At 36.4% G+C, this 27,494-nt stretch overlaps 1 protein-coding gene and 1 long non-coding RNA gene across 3 annotated transcripts; both read left to right on the top strand.

Annotated features, from left to right (window-relative positions):
* Positions 1 to 12,433: 12,433 nt before the first annotated feature.
* LOC122057454 (14-3-3-like protein D) lies at positions 12,434 to 26,278 on the top strand. 2 transcript variants are annotated; one of them, XM_042619564.1, is made up of 7 exons: positions 12,435 to 12,629; positions 12,769 to 13,075; positions 13,160 to 13,247; positions 14,841 to 14,950; positions 15,032 to 15,180; positions 25,862 to 25,920; positions 26,009 to 26,278. In XM_042619564.1, exons 1-7 carry the CDS (start codon positions 12,557 to 12,559, stop codon positions 26,009 to 26,011), a joined length of 789 nt encoding a protein of 262 aa, XP_042475498.1. In that variant the 5' UTR covers positions 12,435 to 12,556; the 3' UTR covers positions 26,012 to 26,278. The 2 variants fall into 2 exon arrangements, with proteins under 2 accessions (XP_042475499.1, XP_042475498.1); XM_042619565.1 differs by lacking the exons at positions 25,862 to 25,920; positions 26,009 to 26,278 and adding an exon at positions 20,944 to 21,291 and having other exon boundaries at positions 12,434 to 12,629.
* Positions 15,190 to 20,784, top strand: LOC122057457. The gene is made up of 2 exons (XR_006133532.1): positions 15,190 to 18,418; positions 18,513 to 20,784. It is a non-coding gene; the product is annotated as an uncharacterized LOC122057457 (long non-coding RNA).
* Positions 26,279 to 27,494: the final 1,216 nt, after the last annotated feature.

Here is a 27,494-nt window from a genome sequence, read left to right as displayed (position 1 = left end):
TTGCCCAGATGGTTAGGGCGAACTGGGGATTGTGTGGATTAGGCGCACGGTCTCAAGTTCGACTCCCCATTTGTGCATCTGCGATTTAAAAAGAAATTATAGCGGTAGGTTGCTGTGCTAGTCTCCCCAAGGATTAGTCGAGGTGCGCGTAAGCTGGCCCGAACACCTTGTTTAATCAAAAAAAAAAAAATTTTAAGAGAAAATACCACTTCATTGGTAGGACTGAGCCAAAAATTTGTGTTGGAAATGATGTCATAGACATCCAAAAAACATGGGACGATGCTTCAAGGCCAAAACTTGGTACTTCTTTTTTTTTTTCCTAAAATAAGCTATTCAAGCTCCTCTGAGTCACTCCAGACTTCCATCACCTGCCACCCATTATCTCGAGCTTACTTTAATCCATATAAAAAACTCATTGTGACCACTTCAATAATTTTTCCTGTCATAAGATAGTTAGTAGTCAATGATACACATTTTTCATTTATAATAATGCAATATGCCCAAGCCAAGATGTTTTGACATGAGTTATGTGTTCCAGTGCAAATCATGATAGTGAAATCAATGTGAGGAATGTTCAGAATCAATGGTAGGTTTTAGAATTTGCCCTGTTGCCTTGCATTTTGTTTAATTCACCCTATACTTTTGTTTCATAATTCATTGATCAAAGTAATAGAGTTTGAAGGCATGATATTTTATGTGATCTATTTTTTTTTTTTTTTTTGCAACTGCATTAAAATAAAAAAAAATGAAAATTATAAAAAAATCAGCTTGAACAAGCCCAGGCCAAAAGAAGGAGAGCCAAATCCCACCTTGGCATGGCCATCAACAGTGATACAATCCGCTAGACTATAAAAAATAAAACCATTTGACATAGCATCAATGGCTAATTCCTCAGAGATATGGGGATGACCATAGCAGTTGAGACCCCAAACTTTACAGCATCTTTGGTAAAAAAATCCGCAATTGGGTTGGCCTCTCTATAACAATAGATCTTCCCAAAAATGGAATTAAGGAAAATCTATAAGAAGACACAATCTTGTAATATAAACCAAGGAATGCACTTCGATTTTATCATAATTTCTTTAAGAGGATCAACTAGAATGGGGTTGCTAGTAAAATCGGTATACTCAGTTAAAAGTTCTTATCATTTACTATCTAATTAAGTTGAACAGGAGGAGTTGGCTCCTGCTTTCTCATCTACCACTAGCTATCATGATTTTCATATTGCGTCTGTTATCCCCCATCCTAAAACTGCTTCAATTTCTACTTGTCACCAATCGCCAAGAGAGCACACATAGGTTCCTCCTCTTGCAGATTTTGCCAAGATGAATTGTGGGGATCATGGGGAACTCAAAAAATAGGGGAAGGAGAGCGTGGAGTGGACTTTTCAAGCATTTTACAATCCCTATCTATAGATTCCATGGCAATAGATAGAAGGCAGTTTTATCGTTGTTGTTAACCTCACGTCCATTCCTATTCTTAATAATCTCCATGAAAAGACTACCATGATTTCCGACCAAACCAAGGGATATTGGATATCCATTATTTGTAGTTTCTTCTCTAACAAAATTTCTCCCTCATATTATCAATGAAGCAATGGTGATAAGATCAGTAATGTTAGCGTCTATCTCAAAAGGATATGATTCGATAATTATTGGATTTGATAACTAGGGGGTGATTGTTCAATCTTCAAAACAATGACTGTTGGAATTTAAGTTTTAAACTATAGTTAAATAGGTCTTTTCAAAATGGTCTTTTTCGAAATCCAAAGTAATCTTTTTAAATTCAGCTTTCCCCCTCAAAAGTGTCTCTTCTACTTTTACAATTATGTCTTTAGCACTTGTGGAATTGTGAATGAGCTAAAGACAACTCACAAAAGTTTAATCCCACATTGCTTAGGTATGAAAGAAAACTTGGATATATATATAAGGGTGCAAGCCCTTTGGAGAAGCACTCTCCCTTGTCATGTGTGTGTGGGGGTTCCTGGGGTGCTTTTGAATCGCTTGCATGTGGCCGAGGTCGGGTATGAGTGTGTGTGGTTCTAACAACCTATTTTTTACATGTTGAAAGTTTCACACCTTACACGTATGTACATACTTGTTTGTACATTCACCTATACATATCAGTATATGGATATGTTGTCCCTTACATACATGGAGGTGTGACTCTCTACGTATGGGTACCTATACAGGTATATCCATTCATATACAGAGGCCTACATTCCATATATACAATATTCTATATCCTGGGTACTGTACTAAAATACGTACTGTGAGTGGGAGTGTTTTGTTCACTGTTTTACTACAAGTGCTTACTATTTTATTGCAAGTGCTTCTGTTCACTATTTTCGTTCTGTTATCAATTCTCTTTGAATACCTGAGTATTACCTTCGGACATACCTGTGGGAATTGCTTATTAGAGTGCACCTTAAGCAATTGGGGAGTTGTTTCATCTTGGAAGTGAGAACGTATGGTTAACCTGGTTGCATACATATATACGGGGCGTTCAAATACCTTAAGGAGAGCCTATATATATATATATATATGACTCAACTCTACTTAAGACAAATGATTTCTGCTACTGTTTCAAAGGATTGATTGAACAAGTAAGTCATCTTTTACTTGTAATTACATTTCAATTAATATAATTATTTTTGTCAAAGTCTTATACCTATTGCCTGGTTTCTATTTCTTACAATCTTAAGGTATTTGAAACTAGGTATAAGGCTATGGCAAATGATACGGATTCGAATACACCTAATGCAAATGCTGAAATTAACAGAAGTGGTGCCACACCAACTTTGCCTACCAATACTAATGTACCAATTCCTACTGTCAACTTTGCTCCACCATTACTACTGTCACACCCAGTTCTCACAGAACCGGACCGGTGACTGAGTTAACTCATGTAACCTAAACCTTGCCAGGATCATTTGATGCAGTAACCACAATACAACATACACTCAACTAAATAAAGAAAAATTTGTAATTCAATGGAAGTCTTGTATGTATATACCTGTAAATGCCCCAATACTCTTGATACTCAAATTGTGTTACATAGTACATTTACATGTGAGCCCGTAGGTGTGATATATACACAAAAAATACAATTTAAATATTCAGAGCACAAAAAGGATAACATAACAAAGAATAAAAAAGAATCTCAGGTCTAGTATTACTGTTGCTATCTCACAACATAGCTCTCGCACGGGCACTCAGCACCCTGCCCAAGATCTTTAGGGACCCATCAGTCCTCAGCTAAAAATTCTACAGTGGGTCCCGGCTCTAGCACCTCAGCTGGATAACCTGCAAAATCGTCTAAAAATGGTATGCACATGGGATAAGCTCACTAGTCTAGTAAATGAAAAGAAAGACCAAGCAAACATTCGCAATACAAATGAACCTATATGCATGCAAGTCCATTTTATTATCCTAAATCACCTATGCAACATTTCTCAGTCATAAGTTATGTGCTACTCACAACCACAGTGCACGTATGCCCTGGGTACGAGTTGCGAACCCCATCCCGCGATACACCCATAGGGTGTTGGAGAAGGCTAGCAGTGGATACCGAAAAAGTAAATTGCTGTTCCGCAGCGACATTGAAGTAAATTGGGCCTTACCCTGTATTAAAGTAAATTGGGCTTTGCCCTATATTAAAGTAAAAGTAGTATGATTGGCCCTCTGATTATATCACTAAAGTTGCCGACTGTCCTAGTGATCAGTCAGGCGTACTTCTAATCGCCACCATTAGTACACAACCTCAGGCTTCCTCCCAGTGATATACCCAGCACCTAAACCCCTATTGGGAAGGGTCGTAGCATAGAGAGATGTCATTCCTAGACGCATGCTTCTATATGGGATAATACGACTATATAGTGCCACCGTGTCCCATTCTACGGGCCACTATGCATTCGTTTTCAAGTCGACTACGACATCTAATCTAGCAATGCATCATATTTAATAATTAAAATTGTCCATCTCATAATCCATAGCAAGAATTAAGTATTTAATAATTAAAGTTATAGCATAACAAATCATAAACGAGTTTCATAATGCACAAGACAATGCATGCAAATGGCATTCGTGGATGACTAGTCTACACACATTAATAAAATGATGACATGGATAATCTACAATAATAATGGAATGATACAAAAACACTCCAAAAATAAAGTTAACATCCTTTCCCCAGTTACTTTTTATGTACAATAGTTCACGCTTGGTACAAGTGAGATCTGGAGCGAGAAAACGTAATTTCCTAGTATAACCCAACATAAGCAAGTGAGTTTAGCATTTCTCCACTTGGGGTCAAATTCGATGAAGTATGATGTTCAAAATGCGTTAAAAATCATAAAAAAAGGTTGCTCGACAAATTTGGGCCCTATCAGAGTCCGATAGGCCTCACTTGCAGGTCAACTAGTGGGCCAGGTGCTCGCTGGTCTCATCCGCTGGTTGGGCCAGGGGCTCTAACCAAACCGATGGGCCCCTATCAGTAGGTAGGGGACCCGCCTTGGCCCATCGGTTAGGCCAGAAGCCCAACCAGGACAGGTGGGCTCTGGATTTGTGAGTCCATTACTTCCCAGGGCACCCACCAATTAGAATCGGGATTCTGCTGATCACTTCCACTCTTCATCCCACCTTGGGAAAATCATATGGGGTCAATTCGATCATATTTTTCACTCATATAAGGTCCCGTATTGTGATTCTAACCTAGATCTAGGGTTGATTCAAGGTTTTAAGCACAAATCTTACCTATTTACTCAATAACATCTTCAAAACTCCAAATCTCTTCTTCAACTCAAGAAATCATCAAATGCTCTTCAAATCTTGCGATTTCTTCAACTAAACCTTCAAATCAACATGTAGGTCTTCCATTAAACCTTAGATTCATTTTCTCAAGTGGGATTAATAAGATCTAAAGGTTTTCTACCTGAATCAAAGGGTTTCACTTAAGGTTTCTTGAGGGTTTAAGAAATATAGCTGTTACTCACCTCAAATCGTAGATCTCAAGACAATGATCACTTTTTCGGTGCTAAAATGGAAAGATCTAACCTCGGCATCGCACCATGAGCATTTCTTCCTCTTATTCCTCCCTTTTTCTTTCTTTCTTTTCTCTCTCTTCTTTACTCTTCTCACCAACATTGTAAAACATTAAAAGAGGGAAAAGAAGAGTAATACTTGTTATTTATACCTAGGTCAAAATATCTAATGACCAGATTGATAGGTCACACTGGTGGGTCTGACCCACCCATGACCACCCACCAGTCAGCTGAGACATAGCCAAATAATTGGGATTTTGATGAGACTAGGCTCCCGACATGTATTTCACTCCCGGTATATGATTTAAACATATGTACTCGTCATAAAATATGGCTACATACTTATATTGTCTGTACATGGCCTTGTGATACATGCAAGTGCATGGCTTGGGTATGCAGACTTCACTAGGCATTGGTTCAGACTCGTTTGGCCAACCCGAGTTTAGAGTCACCCTTGCCATCATGTTTCATAGGGTACCCGTCACAACTAGTTCGGGTTTAGATCCTGTACGATCAAATCGAACCAACCAGGTAAATAAATTAGATTTAAAAAGTAGGGTATCACAACTACCTATTTACCTTTCAACATCCACCAATGTTGTGCCTACAGTTGGATCCCTTCAACCTGTCATGGAAAAGATGAGGATCATTTCTGAGTTTGAAAAACATGACCAATTCAACGGTCAAAATTTCAAGAGAAAAAGCAAATGCTTCTGTTCACTTTGTCTCAAATTGGGGTTGCTTTTCCATTGACTGAACCCAAGTCTGTTACAAAGTGAGGATCCTAAACTTGAAGCAAAAAGACTTGCTTGGGTGGAGGCCGATTTTCAATGCAAGAATCGGATTTTGAATGCAATTTCACTTGAGTTATATAATGTTTATAATTCTTTTGAAAGTGCACACATGATATGGGATGCTCTATCCAAGAAGTACAATCTTGAGGATGCAGGGAGTTGTAAGTATGTGGTGTCTAACATTTTGAATTTTATTATGTCTAATGGAGAGGACATTTCCTCCAAGATTGACAAATTTCATATACTTGTTAGGAAGCTAGCAAAGGAAAATATAATTCTGTTGGACGCATTTGTCACTAGTTCATTGATTGAGAAACTCCGTTCTTCTTGGAACCCATTTAAGTTAACTATGAAGCACAAGAGAAAAGAGTGGACCTTTGAATAAGTTGTAGTCCGGATCAAGATAGAGGAAAGGAACCATGCAAAAGACAAGACTATTGAGACTTCCAAACTCAAAGCAAATTTGGTTGAAACAGGGAAGCAAGGAAACTCTAAGAAGGGCCTTCATGTTAAGAAGGACAAGTCTTTCACGAAAAAGAAAAGTAATTGCTTCATTTGTGGAAAACCAGGTCATTTCAAGAAGGATTACTTGAGCAAAAAGAAAGGGTCTGAAAAGACTAAGATTAATCTCATTGAAAGTGAGATTTTTACTGCAATGATAACAGAAGTTAATATGGTTGAATAACCAACGGATTGGGTACTTGATACTGGTGCTACAAGGCACATCAGTGGAGATCGAAGTTCCTTTTCTAAGTACTCTATTATAAAAATTGATGACAAGGTCTTCATGGGAAATTCTCAATCATCAAGTGTGGTTAGAAAAGGTCAAGTAACAATAAAACTTACTTCTGAAAAGACACTTGTTTTGGAAAATGTACTCCATGTTCCGGATATAAGGAGAAATCTAATTTCAGGGCTACTTCTAAACAAGGCCAGGTTGAAGTTGTCTTTTGAGTCGGATAAAGTTGTATTGTTGAAAAATGATGTATTTGTAGGCAAAGGTTATTTAAGTGATGGTTTGTTTGTATTAAATGTATTTAAAACTATTAATGAAATGTCAAGTTTTTCTGTTTACTTTGTTGACTTTTATGATTTATGACATGGTAGATTAGGACATTGTAGTCCTCCTTACATTTCTAAAATGTACAAATTAGGATTGCTTAAAAATAAAATTAAGCCTACTCTAGATAAGTGTCCCACTTGTATATAGGCTAAGTTTACCAAAAAACCTCATAAATCTATTGTTAGGCAAAGTGATTTACTAGACTTGATACATAGTGATTTAAGTGATTTTAAGTCATATAAATCAAGGGGTGGTAAAAATTATATTATAACTTTTATTGATGATTATTCAAGATTCACCATGTTGTATTTACTTAATTCAAAAGATGAAGCAGGAAATGCTTTTATATTATACAAAACTGAAGTTGAAAATCAACTTGGAAAGAAAATTAAAAGACTTAGGACTGATAGAGGTTCAAAATATTTTAGTATAAATGAATTTTGTGAAAATCATGGTATAATTCATGAAATTACAGCTCATTATCAACTTGAATCAAATGGTATAGCTGAAAGAAAAAATTGAACATTAAAAAAGATGATGAATTTAATGTTAATTAGTTCGGTTTTACCGCTTGATATGTGGGGTGAAGCAATTCTATCTGCTTACTATATTTTAAATAAGGTACCCCATAAGAAGACTGGTATGCTACCATTTGAATAATGGTATGGTAGAAAACCTAGTATAAATCATTTAAAAGTATGAGACTATTTATCAAAAGTGGTAATTACTGAACCAAAGAAAAGAAAACTAGGGCCTAAGACTTTTGATTGTATGTTTATTGGATATGTAAAGCATAGTTATGCATATCGTTGTATGGTTCTTAAAACCATAGATGATGTGTGTAAAGAAAATGATATTGTTGAATTTTTTGATAATATTTTTCCTTTTAAGTCCAGCTTACAATTAAGTAAGGAAAATATTAATGACTTAAGTATAGAAAAAGACTAAAGTTTAGGAGAAGAAATGTCGAAAAGAAGTGATCCTGCATCCAATGAAAATGAAGCAAGTCAACTAAGGAGAAGTAAGAGACAAAAGAAATCTACTTACTTAGAAGATGATTGGTTTGTCTATCTTATAGACAAGGATCCTCTTATGTATAAAGAGGCAATAGCATCTTAAGATGCGGTATTCTAGAAAGAAACTATAAACAACGAAATAGATTCTATTTCATCCAATCATACTTGGGAGTTAGCTAATTTGCCACTAGGGTTTAAAGTGTTAGACACCAAGTGGATATTTCAAAAGAAATTAAAACATGATGGATTACTTGATAAGTTTAAAGCTAGACTTGTTGTTAAAGGTTTTAGACAAAAGAAAAAATATAGATTATTTTGACACTTTCGCTCCGGTTGCTAGTATTACTGCAATACGAGTAATGATAGCAATGGCTTCTATCTATAATTTGGTAATGTACCAAATGGATGTGAAGACAGCATTTTTAAATGGTGACTTAGAAGAAGAAATATACATTAAACAACCTGAAGGGTATACAATATCTAGAAAAGAACAAAAGATTTGTAAACTTGTAAAATCTCTATATGAATTGAAACAAGCACCAAAACAATGGTATGCTAAACTTGATATAGTATTAATATCAAATGGTTTTGTTGTAAATGATGTTGAAAGATGTTTATATAGTAAATTTTATCAAGGTAAAGGTGTATTTATACTTCTTTATATGGATGACATGTTAATCATGAGTACAAATTTAGATATTGTTATGCAAATTAAAAATCTATTGATGTCCAATTTTGATCCAAAAGATTTGGGTGAGACTGATGTTATTCTTGGTATCAAGATAATTAGTAAAAAAATTGAGATAATTTTATCTCAAGCACATTATGTGGAAAGTATGCTTAAGAAGTATAACTATTATAACTCACCAAAGATAAATACACCTTTAGAGGTGGGATGCCATTTACAAAAGTATTTGGGTGAACCAATAAATCAAAAGAAATATTCACAATTTATTGGTTCTATTTCATATTTGATGAATTGTATTATGCCTGATATAGCATTAGCAGTTGGAAAGTTGAGTTAACACACTCACAATCCAAGTAAAGAGCATTGGCATGCCCTAGATAGACTAATGAGATATCTAAAGGGTACTATAAATTATGGTCTTCATTACAGTGGTAATCCTACTGTTTTGGAAGGCTATTGTGATGCTAATTGGATATCAGATACAAATGAATCCTTAGCAACTAGTGGATATGTATTCACACTAGGTGGTGGAGCAGTTTCATGGAAATCAGTTAAAGAATCCTATGGTACAAGATCCACCATGGAAGCAGAATTTATTGCTTTAGAAAAGACTGGAACTGAAGCTAGTGGCTTAAACATCTAGTGGTAGATTTTCCATTATGGCTAAAATCGATGCCTTCTATATCACTTCATTGTGATAGTCAAGCATCTATAGCTAAAGCAAAAATCAGAGTATACAATGGAAAAATGAGACATATTCGTCTTAGACATAATCTAGTAAGGTAATACATAAATGAAGGGATAATAGCTGTTAATTTTGTGAAATCAGAAAGTAATTTAGCTGATATATTCACAAAACCAATGCCTACTAAGGTTATAGATGATTTATTTAAAGGAATGAGCTTAAGGCCTATGTCATAGGTCATGTGATGGACACCTAACCTATATGAAGAAGTTAAATCCTGAATTAGGTTCAAATGGTACAAACGAAGTCATTGGATGACCTGCTAAGTATTACTATTCAATTGCTCATTCTGGCTAGATAGTAAAGTAGTACCACCACAAAGAAAAGATGATGAGTTATAAACTCTTAATTAAGCCGAATCTCACGAACTGTGGGGGTGTGTTAACTGTGGTGCACACTATGGGCTGACCTAAGTGGATGTAAGGGGTGTGGCCGTCATTCAATGAGAATTTTAAAGACAAATTCTCTAAACATCAATAAGACCAAGAAAGGGGGACAAAGCTGGTAAAAAATTTTCAATATTGTCATATTAAATGTTGTCACGAACGTCGACTGGCAGGATATGACTGATGACCTAACTGGCTACACAAATGAGGAAAGGCTCAAGAAGTCTGACTTCACTTGTACTCTGTAGTGTAGTTCATCAGGCCTAGTATAGATTTAAGTCTTAAAGACACCTGCAACGATGTGCCCTACTATGTTTAAGATACTTAGTTATTCTGTTTCCGATTTTGTCGATATATTTGAAACTTGTGGGGGAATTGTTGGAATTTAAGTTTCAAACTATAGTCAAATTGGTCTTTTCAAAATGGTCTTTTTTGAAATCCAAAGTAGTATTTTTGAAATTCAGCTTTCCCCCTCAAAAGTGTCTCTTCTACTTTTACAATTTTCTCTTCAGCACTTGTGGAGTTGTGAATAAGCTAAAGACAACTCACAAAAGTTTATCCCCACATTGCTTATGGATGAAATAAAACTTGGATATATATATATATATATATATATGAATGTTTGTTAAGCATGCAAGCCCTTTGGAGAGGCACTCTCCCTTGTCATGTGTGTGTGTGAGGGGATTCCTGGTGTGCTTTTGAATCGTGTGTGCTCCTAGAGCTGAGCCGTGCCGTGGCCAAGGCCGAGGCTGAGACCGAGGTTAGGGTCCAAGGATTAGTACGGGTGTGGGTGTGGGTGGTTCAGTATATGAATACATTGTCCCTTACATACACAAATGTGTGACTCTATACGTATAGGTACTTGTACAGGTATACCCATTTGTATACAGAGGCCTACATTCAATATACAGAATACTATATTCTGGGTACTGTACCAAAATACATACTGTGAGTGGGAGTGTTTTGTTCACTGTTTTATTGCAAGTGCTTCTGTTCACTGTTTTCGTTCTGTTATCGGTTCTCTTTGAATACCTGAGTATTACCTTCGGACATACCTGTGGGAATTGCTTATTGTAGTGCACCTTAAGCAACTGGAGAGTTGTCTTATTTTGGAAGTGAGAATGTACGGTCATCCCAATTGCATACATATATACGTGGCGTTCAAATACCTTAAGAAAAGTATATATATATATCTATATATACGACTCGACTCTACTTAAGACAGATGATTTCTGCTACCGTTTCAAAAGATTGATTGAACAAGTAAGTCGTCTTTTACTTGTAATTACATTTCAATTAATATAATTGTTTTTGTCAAAGTCTTATACCTATTGCATGGTTTCTATTTCTTACAATGACTCCATTAGTCCTTTGTTGATACGTCCATTCGAGAGGATGTTCGAATTTTGGTTTCTTACTTAGTTTCTTGTACTTTCAAATATGTTCCAAGATTATACCAGAAAAAAAAAAAGTATGTTCCAAGAAAGCTAAGCAACATTGCTGACTCCTTGAATAGAAAGAGTATAATCCATAATGTGTACGATGATTTGGCCTATATTTCATCCATGGATATAGAAAATGTGGTATTATGCTCTTTCCATGAATTCTCTCCACTTAATCATAAATAAAGTCTTCTATTTACAAACCACACCTCCACCCCCTCAAAAAAAAAAAAAAAAAAAAAAAAAATTGCTATGATTATTTTAAATTATGGTTGGTGAAACAATAAGACCTTGAAAGCTGCTTTTTCAAGTATCAGTAGTAGGACGTTCTGTCAATCGGGAAAGGTTTTTGGTGACAACACCTGGAGATATTAGAAGTGAGAATGTTGACTTGAGTAACGAGAAATCCTATGAAAAACAGGATCGTTTGCTAGTGGAAGGATTTCTGCGTTCAGTTAATCTACGCAAAGTGAATCGGTCCTTAAGGAACCCTGAAAGGGCTGTCGTCCGATGTGTACACAAAAGTAACGAAGTTGCTTAGACTACCAAACCATGCCTTTCTGTTGGAGTGAATTGGATGATCGGGCCTAAGGAACAAGCAAAGGATGAGCGTTGGCTAATCTACGACCACCGTTATGTGTTAACACACAATAATTTAGAACCAGCCTGATCTAGCACCACCCTCAAATCTCCTTTTCCTAATATGAACCTCGAGTCATCAAGCAACCACATTTGGTGAGAATCGAAAGAGCAAAAATCCTATATATGGGTACAAGTACCACAATCCTTATTCCAAAGTGCGTAAGGGTGAAACCGCAGCCGTCAGATCTTTATCAGACAAAATCTGTTTAAATTGGAGATAAAGTTCTGACGGTTAAGATTGGGTATTTGAGGACTTTTGCCTCAAATCGAACGGCAGTAGACAATGTCAAAGCTTTTCGTGTGGGGCTGAGATCATTGGAACATTCTTCCCCTTGAGAAATATTCCTTATCAAGAAATGAAAGAAGGCAATAAATGGATGGGCCCCTATATTGATATAGTTCGGTCCCGCAATTGGATGGGCCAATTTTAAACTATATTTTATGTAATAATGTTCGTTGATTCCAATCCGTTGGCTTGGGAATTAAGAGTATTTTCCATCATAAAAACCCCATGACCACGAAGACTCGAAAGCCGAACTGATACACTGGCTTATCCTACGTGGCTAAGAAAAACGTGGAACTCAGTCATGTCAGATAAAAGGACCGGCATCCCGTGGACGTCCTTCAACTCTCTCTCACTTTTGCTCCTTTCATCGATCTCGGTGGGGGAATCTTTCAAGCTCAGAGAGAAACGAAGCAGGAAAGCTAACGCACTAAACCCTGATCTCGGTGATCGGCCATGGCTTCTTCTAAAGAGCGTGTGAACTTCGTTTACATCGCTAAGCTCGCAGAACAGGCCGAGCGCTACGATGGTTAGGGTTCCTTCTCTCACCTTTCTCCCTCTAGATCTATAATCTGAACGGTGTTTAGGTGGAAGCATTTGATGGAAGCTTTTTTTTTTTTTTTTTTTCCCGCTTCTGATTTATGTTATCTTCGTTGAATTCCTGGCAGAAATGGTGGATTCAATGAAGAAAGTCGCGAAGCTCGATGTGGAATTGACTGTTGAGGAGAGGAATCTACTCTCTGTTGGCTACAAGAACGTTATTGGTGCCCGTAGGGCTTCATGGAGGATCCTGTCATCTATCGAGCAGAAGGAGGAGGCCAAGGGAAACGATGTGAACGCGAAACGGATCAAGGAGTACCGACAGAAGGTCGAATCAGAGCTCTCCGGCATTTGTAACGATATCATGACTGTGATCGATGAGCATCTGATTCCTTCGTCTTCTGCTGGAGAATCCACCGTTTTCTACTATAAAATGTGAGAGATATTGTTGGATGATCTCCGGTGTTTTTGTTGCTATTTTGAAGGGCGCTTTTAGTACGGATTTTTTTTTGGTTGCAGGAAAGGGGATTATTATCGTTATCTTGCAGAATTTAAGGCTGGTAACGAGAGGAAAGAGGCTGCTGATCAGTCACTCAAAGCATATCAGGTATGTGACGAAAGATTAGATTTTTACCAGTAACATCTTTCTTCTGGCAATGCAGCATATCCGATTTCTTGATCTGTATTTATTTTGCACTTGTAGTTACTTAACTTTGGATATTTTATGTCTGTAAAAGTCAGATCTTGATGTTCTTTGAGATAGTCTACCGTACTATACGTACTTGAACAAAAATGCCCTTTTGGTTATCGGACTGCATTTTAAGCACCATTTAACCTGGCTGTAAATAAATTGAGATTTGAGAAAATTATTCAAATTACTCAACGTTATCTGAACTTTATCTTTGACGTGCTGTTCTTCAGAACAGCCTCTCCGTTCATTTTAAGTGAGAGAGATTTTGTATGGCAAATCATTACTCTTGCCTTCAATTTAATGAGTTTGAAATTCATACTATCAAAACCGTGGTTCCTGAGGCTCTGACTGGTCATAAGTAAAAGGAAAGGGAAGAGGAGAGAAATTTGTTTGGAAAGGAAACTTTTCTAGTCATGATTGTGTAACCTACTTAAAACCTTTATTATATTTGGTAATTATAATTTACAGATTTAATCTTTATTTATTTATTTTTTAAATCCAAGGGATTTGGTTGCAACATAAAGTAAAATTTAAGGGCAAGAGATTGCTGCCTGCTTGCTTTGCCCCTGCACCAGCGTGGTAGACAATGAGAGTGTGCACAAGGGCATATACATGGATGAGATTTTTGATTTCATGGGGGCAGGGTGTTAATTTTGCATGCTCATGTGTTTGGGCACTAAGGGGACACATGACCAGGCAGGATTTGTTTTTCCCAAAAACTAATTACTAAACTTGGAATAATGTGGAATTAGTTACACAATCATTTTAGATATGATTACAAAAGTTCCCATTATAGTTTGGTTTGGTTTCACTTCCCTTCCCTTTATTTCCCTTGCATCCAGTTGGAGCATGAGAAAAATATCTGAGTAAATGGTACTTTGCATGCTGACTTCCATTTCATTTTACTCTACGTAATTGCTTTTACATTTTTGTTTGACATTAAAGAGAAGAAATAGAGGCAGGAGCATCCCAGAAATGCAAGGGTGGTTGTTTTGTGTATGTTTGGATTGGGAGCTGACGAAATAACTGTTAACTCAAAAAAGGGTAAAACAGGATACAGAAATTCAGATTCTGGTTGTTCATAATTGTCACAGCGTCTAGGTGACCTGAAGCGTCTGAAGGGGCTGGATGCAAGGTAACACCAACAAGGCGACCAAGGTGCCTTTGACGCCTTGACAACTATGAGGTGGTTTCAATTTGTTGATATTGTACAGGTGTTGCCCAGGTGACACCTTGACAACTATGCAGTGGTTTCAATTTGTTGATACTGCACTGGTCGCCTAGGCAATGCCTTGACAACTATACGGTGTTTTCAGTTTGTTGATATTGTGCAGCTGTTTATTCTATGACTGTTTGGGAATATGCTGTTTCTTGGGGTTACATAATCTGAACCTGGGTATCCTGAAGATTTGATGGAAGAACCTTTACAATTTTTCCTGTCAAGGATTAAGATGATTGTACAATGCTATTCACTTACTTCACTTTTCATTTTGTGTAATCTGTCCACAGATGGCCTTCAGTACAGCAGAATCTGATTTGTCTCCTACCCATCCAATCCGTTTGGGTTTGGCATTGAATTTCTCTGTCTTCTATTATGAGATAATGAATTCACCTGAAAGGTATGGGTTCCTGTGTTTGGAAGATTCTTTTTCTGCCTTTTCATTGAATCCCTTGTGGGGTTGAACACGATCTCATGACAGGGCCTGCCACCTTGCCAAGCAAGCTTTCGATGAAGCAATATCAGAGCTGGATTCTCTGAGTGAGGAATCTTACAAAGATAGCACTTTAATTATGCAGCTTCTGAGGGACAACCTAACCTTGTGGACTTCTGACATTCCAGAGGATGGAGGTACCTTTTTTTAAACTCATGCAAGGCTCATAATGCCTTTTTTCATCTCTGATATTTATAGTTTCATGGTTATAGTCATTTTTGTGATTCGTCTTGTATTAGCTTTCCGAATTACTCCTATTATACGTCAAAATCTATTTCTTTTGTTAGTACTTAATGTATGATATTGTAGCTCAAACCAATTGAGTGGGAATTTATGTTATCATGCGGGGTTGTTTGACTTGTGATCAATCCAATGTATTGGAGTCCTAAACTATTGCACTTAGCAAGTTTTCTGCATTGAGCAATAGAACACATCGATCAAATGTGTTCCTGCCATCTCCCTGGCTGTTGAAACATAATGGTCATCCATTATTTCTTTTGAGTTTACCTCTAATCTATAAATTTATTCAAGTGTTTCCATAAACCTGATAGTATGAACATTTGTATAGTTTGATTTATGAACATAATAATTTGGAGATGAAACAATGTAGAATCTGGAAACTTGGTCCCTACAGACTTGGCTGAATTATGCCTAGCCAGGACCCCCAATCATCAATATATAATTATAAAACGGTGAAATTACAAATTAGGACATAAAATAACGAAACAGTACAAAACTTACTATAACTACTTACACAATACCCAAAACATCCTTTTAGCGCTCCAACTCAAGGAAAATTGGTCCCTACAGACTTGACTGAATTATGCCTAGCCAGGACCCCCTACCATCAATATATAATTATAAAACTGTGAAATTACAAATAAGGATGTAAATAAAACAAAACAGTACAAAACTATCCATAACTAATTACACAATACCCGAAACACCCTTTTAACACTCCAGCTCAAGCTAGAGCATAAATATCTCCCATGCCCAGCTTGGAACAACTATTAAGAAATGCAGGCTTAAACGATGCATTGGTGAATAATTGCCAAGTTGATTATTGGAGTTAATAAATGAGTAGAAATCAGTTTTTGCACAACAACATTGCTTACAAAATCGAAGTCAACCTTGATATGTTTAGTCCACTCATGGAAAACTGGATTACTAACAATAGAAATAGTAGTTTGATTGTGAAAATACATCTACATAGTTTGGTGATTGAAGAACCCAGCATCTCCCCCTGAATCCTGACCTTTCCTAAGAAAACTAGCACCTCGGCCTTGACCACCACTATTTGAAACAATTTCTGAGTTATCCTTAGAAGAGGACAGTTCAGATTTGGTGAAGGAGGGAGACACAATGCATTGAATTCGACAAAACACGTCATTCATAGATGGTATCTTCTGGCAAGAATATGGCTTTTAACTGGCTGCAAATCAGTATCTTATATTCGTAAAAATTTAGCTATAAAAAACTCTACACACCGAGATTTTAAAACACCAATATTAGGAAACAAAGGCTGGCAGACGTTTAGCTCCTCAGTCCTCCCACTTGCCCTTGAGTGCATTATAATTATAATAGTCACCCACTGATTTACCTTTTTTTTTTTTTTTTTTTTTTTCTGAAGGAAAAAAAAAAGATTCCGAGTTTTCTGAGTGAACTATATCATAGAACTTTGCACAATTGGTTTTTAATATTTTCATCTATTGCTAGATGCTGATTTTTGTTTTAGTTCGTCGCTTATTTTTATAGTGCCCAATTCATTTATAACAAATAAGAAATTTTTGTGAAGATTTTTTTCCTATTGATGAGTATCTAGGAAAGCAACATTTTGCCATTATAGGTTTGTATCAGGTTGGATTCTTACCTGGTTGCAGAATCAGCCAGATGCTGTCTCAAAAGTATCAATTCCCTCTCAATTTCCATTTCTCATTTTTTCTTCTTGCTGTACGGTTGAGAGAATGTGAGAAATGAGAGAGGGTGTTAGTGGTGGCCTTTCAATAGCCCCACTTACCTTAGTGGCCCACTAATTCAAAGTTAGTGGTCCATTAACTCATTTAATGGCCTTACACTATATATAATAATATATTATAATATACTTATACTTAGTATATATTTATGATTTCAGATTATATATTGTATACCCATATTAATTATAGTATCCACTTATAATTTCATTATTTAATTCATTATATGATCTCTTCCCTTGTAATATAATATAATAATATATATACATATATTTATATGGGTATGTACATGCATATAGTACCCATCTTAAAATATTATTTTGTGAACAGTTGGATATGGGAGCATGTCACTATGGACTTTGTGACAAGATTAACTATAGAACCAGAAGAGGGAATGACACTATATGGTGGTTGTTGACAGGTTGACTAAAGTAGCCCATTTCATACCTATGAAGATATCTTATTCTATGGAGAAACTAGCACAATTATACATTGATAACATAGTGAGATATCATGGTGTGCCTGTCAGTATTGTTTCTGACTGCGATTCCCATTTCACTTCTAAATTTTGGGAAAATGTACAGAAGGAAATGAGAACTAAATTTAAGTTTAGCACAACATTTCATCCTCAGACAGATGGGCAGATAGAAAGAACAATTCAGACTTTGGAAGATATGTTGAGGGTCTGTGCTATTGACATGTGCTATAGTTGGGATGATCATATACCATTAGTTGAATTTGCATATAATAACAGCTATTAATCAACTATTGGTATGGCACCATTTGAAGCTTTGTATGGGAAAAAGTGTAGAACCCCATTGTATTGGGATGAAGTGGGAGAAAGGAGAATTTTGGGACCTGAGTTAGTACAAGTTACTTGTGAGAAGGTAGATATGATCAGAGAAAGAATCAAGGCAGTTAGTTCAATCCAGGCAGAAAAGTTATGCAAACAACAGGAGGAAGTCTCTAAAGTTTGAGGTGGGTGAAAGGGTATTTCTGATGATTTCTCCTATCAAAGGCATCAAGAGATTTGGAAAAAGAGGTGAATTAAGTCCAAGGTATATAGGACCCTTTGAGATATTGAATCGGGTTGGCAAGATAGCCTATAGATTGGCATTACCTCCAGAACTGGACAGATTTCATAATGTCTTCCATGTCTCTATGTTGAAGAAGTATATTCTAGATCCTTCACATGTATTGTCTGTTGTGGAACCTTTGGAGTTGGATGATGATTTGAGCTATGAAGAATAACCTGAGGGAATCTATGATAGGAAGGAATACCAACTCCGGAGTCGAATTATTCCATATGTGAAGATCAAGTGGAAGAACCATCCGGAGTAAGAAGCTTACTAGGAAAGAGAAGATGAAGTAAAAGAGAAGTACCCAGAACTATTTGGTTCACCAGGTAATTCTTGCAAATTTTGAGGACAAAGTTTTTTATAAGGAGGGGGAAAATTGTAACACCCAAAATCTCACCTCTTTACATTGACTGTGCACAGGCAAGAGTAACAGATTGGAGAAGCCAATACTAGCTTGCCTGGTAGCAGTGGAGTGCCAGGAAGGAAGGGATGACCTAACATGTACCTGCGCCTTCTGCCAACAGTGTTGGAAGAAATAGTAAGAAAAGTGGCCCAACAAGTATTTATTTACCTTTCTTAAGGGCTAGTAATAAAAAGGGATTAAACAGACTCAAGAAGAACCAATCTGGTTTAATAGGCGGGAGAATTCAGAAAATGATTGTTGGCCTGTTGACTGGATAGAATGCCAGAATTGGCTGAAATGGGTCCCACACTTGGAATTTGGGATATGTAGAGCTATTTCTAAGGGTCTGAAATGGTTAATTAAGATAAATAATAAATATGTAACTAAAATAATATTTTAAGATGGGTACTATATGCATGTACCCATATATGTATATATTATTATATTATATTATAAGAGGAGAGATATAATATAATGAATTAAATACTAGAATTATAAGTGGATACTATAATTAATATGTGTAGACAATATATAATCTGAAATTAGAAGTATACAGTAAGTATAAATATATTATAATATATTATTATATATAGTGTAAGTGGACCATTAAATGAGTTAGTGGACCACTAACTTTGAGTTAGTGGGCCACTAAGGTAAGTGTGGCTATTTAAAGGCCACCACTAACACCCTCTCTCATTTCTCACATTCTTTCAACCGTACAACAAGAAGAAAAAAGGAGAATCCAACTTGATACAAACCTGTAATGGCAAAATGTTGCTGAAGTGGGTGGTTTGGGTTGGCTGATTTGGCTGGAATAGGAAGATTAGGATAAAATATGAGAAATTAGCAGGGATTAAGGACTCAAAGTACATGATATTTTGTTCCTTTGATGAAAATGGAAAGGAATCCTAAATCTGAAATGGGATTACACTAATTAAGGCCGAATAGAACTGAAATTCTTTAAATTCTTAAAACAAAGAATTTATTTGAAATTGGGGTGAAATCCCATCTTGAGTTTTTCTGTTCTAAGATTCTAAATACACATGCAAGATGAATTGAAGGTCTGATTTCATAGATGCATGTGAAATTGAGGTTTGATCATTAAATTGAAGGCTAGCAACTATTATTTCCCTTCTTATTTCATGAGTTTGAATGGGAAATTGGTTTAATTGGAAAGGAATTTGAAAATTTGAAATGGGGAAACTGTTGCATGGGAAGGGATTCTTAAGATCTGAGATGGTATTCTATGAATTAAGGCTGAATAGGACTGAGTGAGTAAAATTTCTGCTCAAAATTCTTAAAAAAACAGAATTTTAAAATGGAATTTCAAGGGGATTTCACTGTGTTGTAATTTTAGAGATGCATACAAGAGGAATTAGATATGGAGTAAGTTAAAAGACTGATATCCCATCTCTGATTAAGTAATTCACATGTATAATTGGTTCAATCTTGGATAAAATTGATGTCAAATCCCTTAATAGTAGTTTTGTAGCCAAACTGTTCACAAAATCTCCCAATTCCTTTATCAACCTATAACACAACCGAACTTACATTGATAGTAGATACCACCAGCGAGAACAAATGCTTGTTATAGATGCTACAAGCATGCTTGTCAGGGTGAACAACAAGAGAAACACAAGGATTCGCACAAGAATTCACAAAGCCATACAGACGGATAGTTTCAAATTCAAGGTACTCATCACATTGGCGATGCTGCTTATAAAGCCGCACAAAACCGGACTTCAAACCTTCATAAGTCCGATGGACTTCAAACACTTAATTCCACCTACTAAAAGATCAGAACATAGAAGTACATATTTTTGGTTGGACGCATGTCCTGAGGAATAAAAGGACAAGCCTTCGCAACAGATCATTAACTATGCGGGCTGATATGATAGAAATCTTCTTTCTTCACATAATGCTGTAGCAATCATATTTTGTTGTCATTTCTGAGGTCTATTGTTTCTTTTTTGTCCTTTATAGAAGTGGCATGTCATTCACCTCTCTTTCATTATCAAAGTTGTCGCCTTGCACTGACATAATTTGTAGATACTAGAAGGTTTTGAAATTGAAGAAAAAATGCTTCGGATTCGGGATATGGAGGAATTCTTAAGCAAAGAAGACACGATTACGAGGGAGCAACTAGTGCATTTTATATATGGACTTTGGAAACTGTCCCAACAAAAGTACTCCACTATTAAAAAGGAAAATATGGCAATAGTTCATTGCATCACTAATTTTAATGATTTTTTGCTAAATAAAAAATTTCTAATCCGAGTCGACTGTAAAGTGGCTATGGACATTCTGGAGAAGGATGTTAAAAACTTAGCATCAAAAGAAATCCTTGCACAATGGCAAGCAATATTATCAGCATTTAGTTTTGATATTTAATTCATTAAAGGGGAATTAAATTCTTTACCTGACTTTTTGACTCATGAGTTTTTGCAGGGACAAAAAGCAGAAAGGGATAGTTCCTAGCGACTTAGTAGTATCTCCTCGACTGTCCAATCTTCTCCCAGATCTATGCCATTCATGCTTTCTCCTATTCACTCTAATTGCCACAATCAACGTCTCCTCCTCCATTCCAAACAATCCATTTCATTGAAATTTCCTTATTGTGCCTTTTCTCTATGAACATGACAGTCATAAGTCTCCCTCTGATATTGTGGCTATATATCTTGCTAATAAGATTTGTGATGATAAAAGCAGAGAATATTATGAGAAGGTTCTTATAGTTGCCAAATCAGTGGCAATCACTCATAATTATCATAGCAATTCAGTTATAACATTCTCAAAGATGCAAATATTTGATGTGATCACTTGTAGTGAATTGGCTTTGATCCTCTTAAGCCAAGGGCTCTTTCTGAACCAAGGCTTAAAAGTAAATTCTTTAATTATTTATGATTACATAAAAGCTTGGGATCAAGTATTCATTTATAAAACTCCAACTCAATCTCATAGTTGGTTTATTCAATTCAGAATGCAGTCCTCAAGGGACCTTCCAAACTAGTTTGGATACTGGTTTGTGGTTTAGGGTCCTACCCTTGAAATCCTCCCAATAACTCTTAAAGAATGTCTTCCCAATTTTATTAGAGTCAACAAAAACTTCAACGATATATATACTTCTACATCTTATATGAAATTCCATGGATAATGAAATGGGCTTATTCAGTCCCAAAAGACGCAGGATCTTGGGATTATATCCCTACTTTAGTCAGCCAAATATATGTTTAAGTGGTGGGAGAAATTCAATATATCTCATTTTGATCCTCAAAAGTCTTCTCTAAAACGATTCCAATTTTCAAATCCCTTAATTCGGGAGATTCCTTCCGCATCCCAGCAATCCTCTTTTGAGTTGAAAACTCTTATTTCTTTTCTTCAAAGGAAAAATCCTTTTTTGTCTAGAAAGGATATTTGAAGCAAATTATGTCGACTCTAGCAACGACTTTGATAACGAAGGCAAAGCGGATGACTTGTCCACTTCTGTAAAGGCCATAGAAGAAACAGTAAACCTTAGAAACAACGGAGATGATTTCTATGGTATCATTATTCCTGCCCATGTGAAAAAGGGAGATTTCTTTCATGGCAACCCATAATGGTTAAAGGTCTGGTGAAAAGGCTTGACCTTTTATTCATCAGGACACGTGTCCAATCACTAATGTATTTTTATGTTCTTATCTTTTAGTCGGTGGAATTGTAAGTGATTGAATTCCGTTGGATTTATCAAGGTTTGAACTTTGAAGTCCGGTCTTGAGCACCTTTTTAAGAGCACCTTGCAATTTGAAACAATCAATCTGTGTGCCTTTGTGATTTCTTGTGTGAGTCTTTGTGTTTGTCTTTGTTCACCCTGAAACTTGTGGTGTCTATAATGAGCATGCTTGTAGCGTCTGTTCACGTTGGTGGTATCTACTATTAATGTAAGTTTGGTTGTGTTATTGATTGAATTAATATTATATTTGCATGTATCTTGCCCTTAAGGTTGTTCAGTTTTATCTGAATATCTATTTTGTTAAATCTGGAACATCTGATTCTATAATTCTGTAATAGTCCTGTGTGTGTTGAGTGATCCTGCAAAGCTGGTTTCAAAGTGATTATGCTATTAATACTACAGAAGAAAGTATTTTGGTAATGGAAAATCAAGGTCAATTTCATCTTTCGTCTAAAAGACAATGAAAAACCATTTTAGCATGAGATGTAATTATTTTCATATTGGATTGGTTCATGTAGAAATTGAACCTTTAACCAGGATTGGTCTGAATAACTCAGTATATTAGTGAGAGATGCTAGGCCTGAACTCTTTGATGATTCTTTGTTTGAACTAATAGAATCTAGCCTTAGCAAAGGACCCGGGTTTTCTGAGTCTGAACTATATTACAGAACTTGAAACAATTGGTTTTTAAGATTTTCATATATTTCTAGAGCATTGGTTTTTGTTTAGTTTGACACTTATTTTTATGGTGCCCAACTTTTCCACATTCATAATAAACAGACAATTTTTCCCGAAGATATTCTGCTTGTTGAGGAGTATTTAGGAAATTGTTGCTTATATTGTTTTCTATGGACCCCTTCATTATTGGTTTGGTTTTCTTCTTTAAAAATCCCTTTAAAGGGAAGTTCTCTCTCTTGCTTTTGGATTTAAGAGCTGTGAATTCATTGATTACAGCTCAAATTGGTAAGGTCAAGCTTATAAATATAATAGACAGAGTTAGATATCATAGATAGTATGCATATGTTACTATCGTTATCCAAAAAGAATATAGCTTTTGAACTATCACCCTAAATGATTCAGGAGCAGACTTAAATTGCGTAAATGAAGGATTGGTACCTACAAGATATTTTAGCAAAACAGCTCAAAGTGGGTACAATCCCACAATATCAGAATGATCAAATGGTGAAATAACAAGAAGCAGCCAATGAGGTCAATTTTGAAGTTACATAACTAGAATTTGGGTGATTTCAGACTGCAGGGAATCCATGTGTCAGATGGACACCAAAGTCTGGTCGAAGGACCATAGTAGAGGGGTCCTGAACAACCCTAGAATATGAGCAAATATCTGATGGACAGATTTCCAGATATACGGAATCTCGATCAGTCCAAAAACCTAGGAAAAACAAAGTACTGCTAGGGTATTTGGGCAGAATAACCATAAGAAGAATCAATACTGCCATACTGGTAGAGAAGAAAACCTCAGGGAATCACTGCTGCAATTAATATTCTTAATGTGCTTGATAACTTGTATGTAGATGCATCTTCCATGGTGAACCACACAAGGGAAACAAATCAATAACATATATGGGAGAAACCCTAGTTTATTTTCATGTAGTTATCAACTAAGGTTCCATAGAATAGATACTATCAAAACTGAGACTGGAACAGAGGGACTGATTAGAAGTGCTCTGATACCATGAAACTAAGTAGAATCTGGAAAACCAGTCCCTACGTGGTCAAAAAGAGAAAGAGAGAAGGAAGAAGAGAGGAGAGAAGAGAATAAGGGGTGAGGAGTGAACATGATAGAAGAGAAGAAAAATCACAGCTTTTGACATAATGCCTACCCAAGTTCCCCAACCATCATATATTATTATAAAACTGTGAAATTACAAGTTAGGACAAACTAAACTAAACAGTACAAAACTACCCATAACCATAGTTAGCAAATTCGGATTCGGGAATTATTCGGAATAACTCGGTTGGTTAATTTACGAGTTCGGTCAAAAAAGCAGACAAATAAAAATTGGATTTAGATTCAGATTTGAGAATTATTCGTTTATGAAAATAAAAGTCAGGGCAAAAAATTCGGATATTATTTTTATAATTTATTGTATCATGGCTTATTGGAGTAATTATGTATTTTAGTGGATGGGCTTCAATATGGACCTAAAATGATCAGTACCGGAACCCAGCGACTCATACCCGACCAATTGACATTCCTGGAAAAAATAAAAAAAGTCGGGGTGGTATCTTTTATTGCCTCTCCATCTTCCCAAGGCTCTCGATCTATGTTCAAACTTCAAAGTCAGTGTTAAAAAGTTGGGGTGGTAGCAAGAGGTCCCACATGGCACTGTGTTGGACTTAGACCCCATATGTCGCTTATCTGTTAAGGGGGAAAGACTGAAAGATGGGGGGGAATATAGGAAGGAAGGAAGGAGGGTTTGATTGTAAAATAAGGAATAGAACAAGGGAAGAGAGAAGGAAGAGAGAGAAAGGGTCAGATCGATGGATATGGATATAATCGTCGGCGAGGGAGGAGAGAGAAAGAACGGAAGTGGAAAGGAAAGAGAAGGGAGGGAAGGGATCAGAGAAAAAGAACAAAAAGGAGCAGGGGAAGGTGTGCTTTAAATGACGGCACATTGGCTACTGCCGTTTTCTTTTCCTTATAAATTCCTGAGCCAATTTTCTCTTTCTCCTCAATCCTTCTTTTCCTCTTCCTCTTCCTCGCTCTTCCCACTCTAGTCTCACCTCTTCTGCAATCTGAACATTTTTCTTCCTCTGTTCTCTCTGTAAATCTTGTCCCCTTCCTTCTTTTCGGCGAAAATGAGAGATATGGAAGGAAAGAAGCAAGTGGGTTCGTCCTCCTCGTTCCCTTCTGATCTTTTCGGTACCACCAAGGAATCATCGCCATCCAAAGGAATTATTCAGTCGGCGACTTACGAATTATTCGGTTATAAGTCGGTTCGTCCGAATTTTCGCGTTTTTTAATCAAATTAGAAAAAACCGTGAATTTTACGAATTATTCAGAGAATTTATCAACTAGGCCCATAACTAATTACAGAATACACCCAAACCACACCTAAAGTAGCTGTAAAACTCTTTTAATAGGAAAGAAAAAAACTTAGTTTAATTAAAACTCTTTTAATAGGAAAGAAAAAAACTTAGTTTAATTTAGTGTCTAGTGTACACTTTGTACAATCCTTGATTCCATTAGTTATCCTGCAAAATAGTTCTGAGGCATTTTAAAAAGGTAAAGAAACTGGAAATTATTATTATTATTATTTTTTTTTTGGTTTTTTTTTTTTGGGGGGGGGAGGGTGTTTGGGAATACAAAGAAACTGATTTGATCACTTTAGAATGGTCAATCAGCAACTCGAACATGGATACTTGGTGGTTTTTTACCTTTTTTATAATTTAGGCTCTGTTGATGGAACAGGATTTGACCAGGTAATTCTTAGTCAGAGTTTTGTTTCACACAAATTTATACTGATGGATGCTTGTTTATTGATACACTACTATTATAGTAGTGGTAGTATCCTTACCGTTGTATTCCTACACAAGCATCGTTGCTGATGCAGATCACTTGCAATTGAATGCTTGTTTTGCTAAGAAAACTTATTTGTGGTATTTTTATTTTAATTTATTATTTTACTGCAGTGGATGAAGCCCAGAAGATGGACACTGGTGCCAAAGCTGGCGGAGGTGAGGATGCAGAGGTGAGTTATACCCTGACTGATGTTTTTTTGGTTGGTCTCTATTGAACTTCTCTTAACGTGGAAATTTATTATTATCCTGTTGCTGCAGTGAAGCGGACAACCATGGCCCTCCTGAAGGTGTAGAACCAGGAAAAGTGTTGCCTGCTTTCATGTCTTGGGATCTTTGTTTCTTTTCTATCCAGAAGAAAAAAAAAGATCTTGTTTCTTTAGTCGAGTCATAAATATCTTTCCCTTTTTATCATGGAAAAATATTTATCTCTTTGTTCGATAGGATCATGTGGTTTTTATTATTGTCATTATTATGATTATTTTCATGGTAGTATGATGCTTGGACGTGATCAGTCCTGTTTGAGCTGTCTCTCCTCTGATGTGGTGGATGAAATTTAAAGGGTTGGATGAAAGCTTCTGGATCCTCTCCAACCCTCCAGCCCTGTCCAGGTTGAGAGGGCCTTGTGGTGCATGCAGGTCTCTCCCAGTTGTCGGATGCACACTAGTAGAGGGGTTGGAGAGGATCCGGATCCTGGATGAAAGGTTTGGCGTGGTTGTTATAGATTCTTGGTAGGTTTTGTTTACTGAAAATTGCCACAAAAGTTCAGATGGAGGACTGCTATTGCTTCTTCCACCATTGCTACTTGGATTTTATTTTTTTCTCCTTTTTAACTATTCCTTTAGTTATTTTCTCCTTGATTAATAAAACTTTTGTTCTAATATGTTCCAACCTGGAATTCAGAGGATTCATACTGACTCTGTTCTGCTTTATTGGCTGCTTTTGGAATTCTGTGGGATGGAATTTTGGAATGGAGCTGATTTTCCAGCTTCGAGGCCCAACTCTGTGGAGCTAAATCAGACCACTCTCGGGGTTTGAACGTAGAATCCCCAATGCTAACTCTTTGAATTGTTTTAATTTCAAAGGCTAAGGTTGATCTGGGACTGTTGCCATATATGGCATTTGGTAGCTGTTTATCCATATGCAATTTGGTATCCTGGTGGTGATTGTTCAGCACTTCATCTCCAAGAACATCTTTTTTTTTTTTATCCGTTTGATACAAATAGGTGATTGAGAGAAAAAGGGATCCAATGGGGGAGGTCCAGATTCTTTGTTCCTGGAGTTGCAACAACTAGAGTGGCGATAGTAATATTTATCATATTTTAAGGCCTGTCATGTGGTATTATTAATTAGAGAGACCTAAGTATATTTAATTAACTCCTAATTTAGGGTGATATAAGAGTCTATACAGTTTTAGGTGTACTTGTTGATAAATAACTTTTGAGACAGGTTTCCCGAAAGTTACCATGGCTCCTGTCCTAAAGTTGGGGCTAATGATAGCTCTCAGAAGCAACAAGGGTGGGATGTTTGCCATTCATGAGAGCCAAGGTGATCATATCTGTCTTTCAAGCTTCTTTTGTCCAAAGCTGCGAATGGGAATAAACGATAAGAGTAATATTTCTGTCTGAATATATTCTCTCAAAGAATTTACATAGAACTTAACGGTTTGCAAATGACATTTTTATTTTCTGTATGGCCACTTCTGAGGTCATCTTTGCCATCAAGGCCATTTTAGATCTATTCTCTG

Source organism: Macadamia integrifolia, chromosome 12 (genome assembly GCF_013358625.1).
Source record: "Macadamia integrifolia cultivar HAES 741 chromosome 12, SCU_Mint_v3, whole genome shotgun sequence".
In the NCBI taxonomy this organism is placed as follows: Eukaryota; Viridiplantae; Streptophyta; class Magnoliopsida; order Proteales; family Proteaceae; genus Macadamia; species Macadamia integrifolia.
Note: the sequence above shows the minus strand (reverse complement) of the source record. Positions and strands in the feature narration are given on the sequence as shown.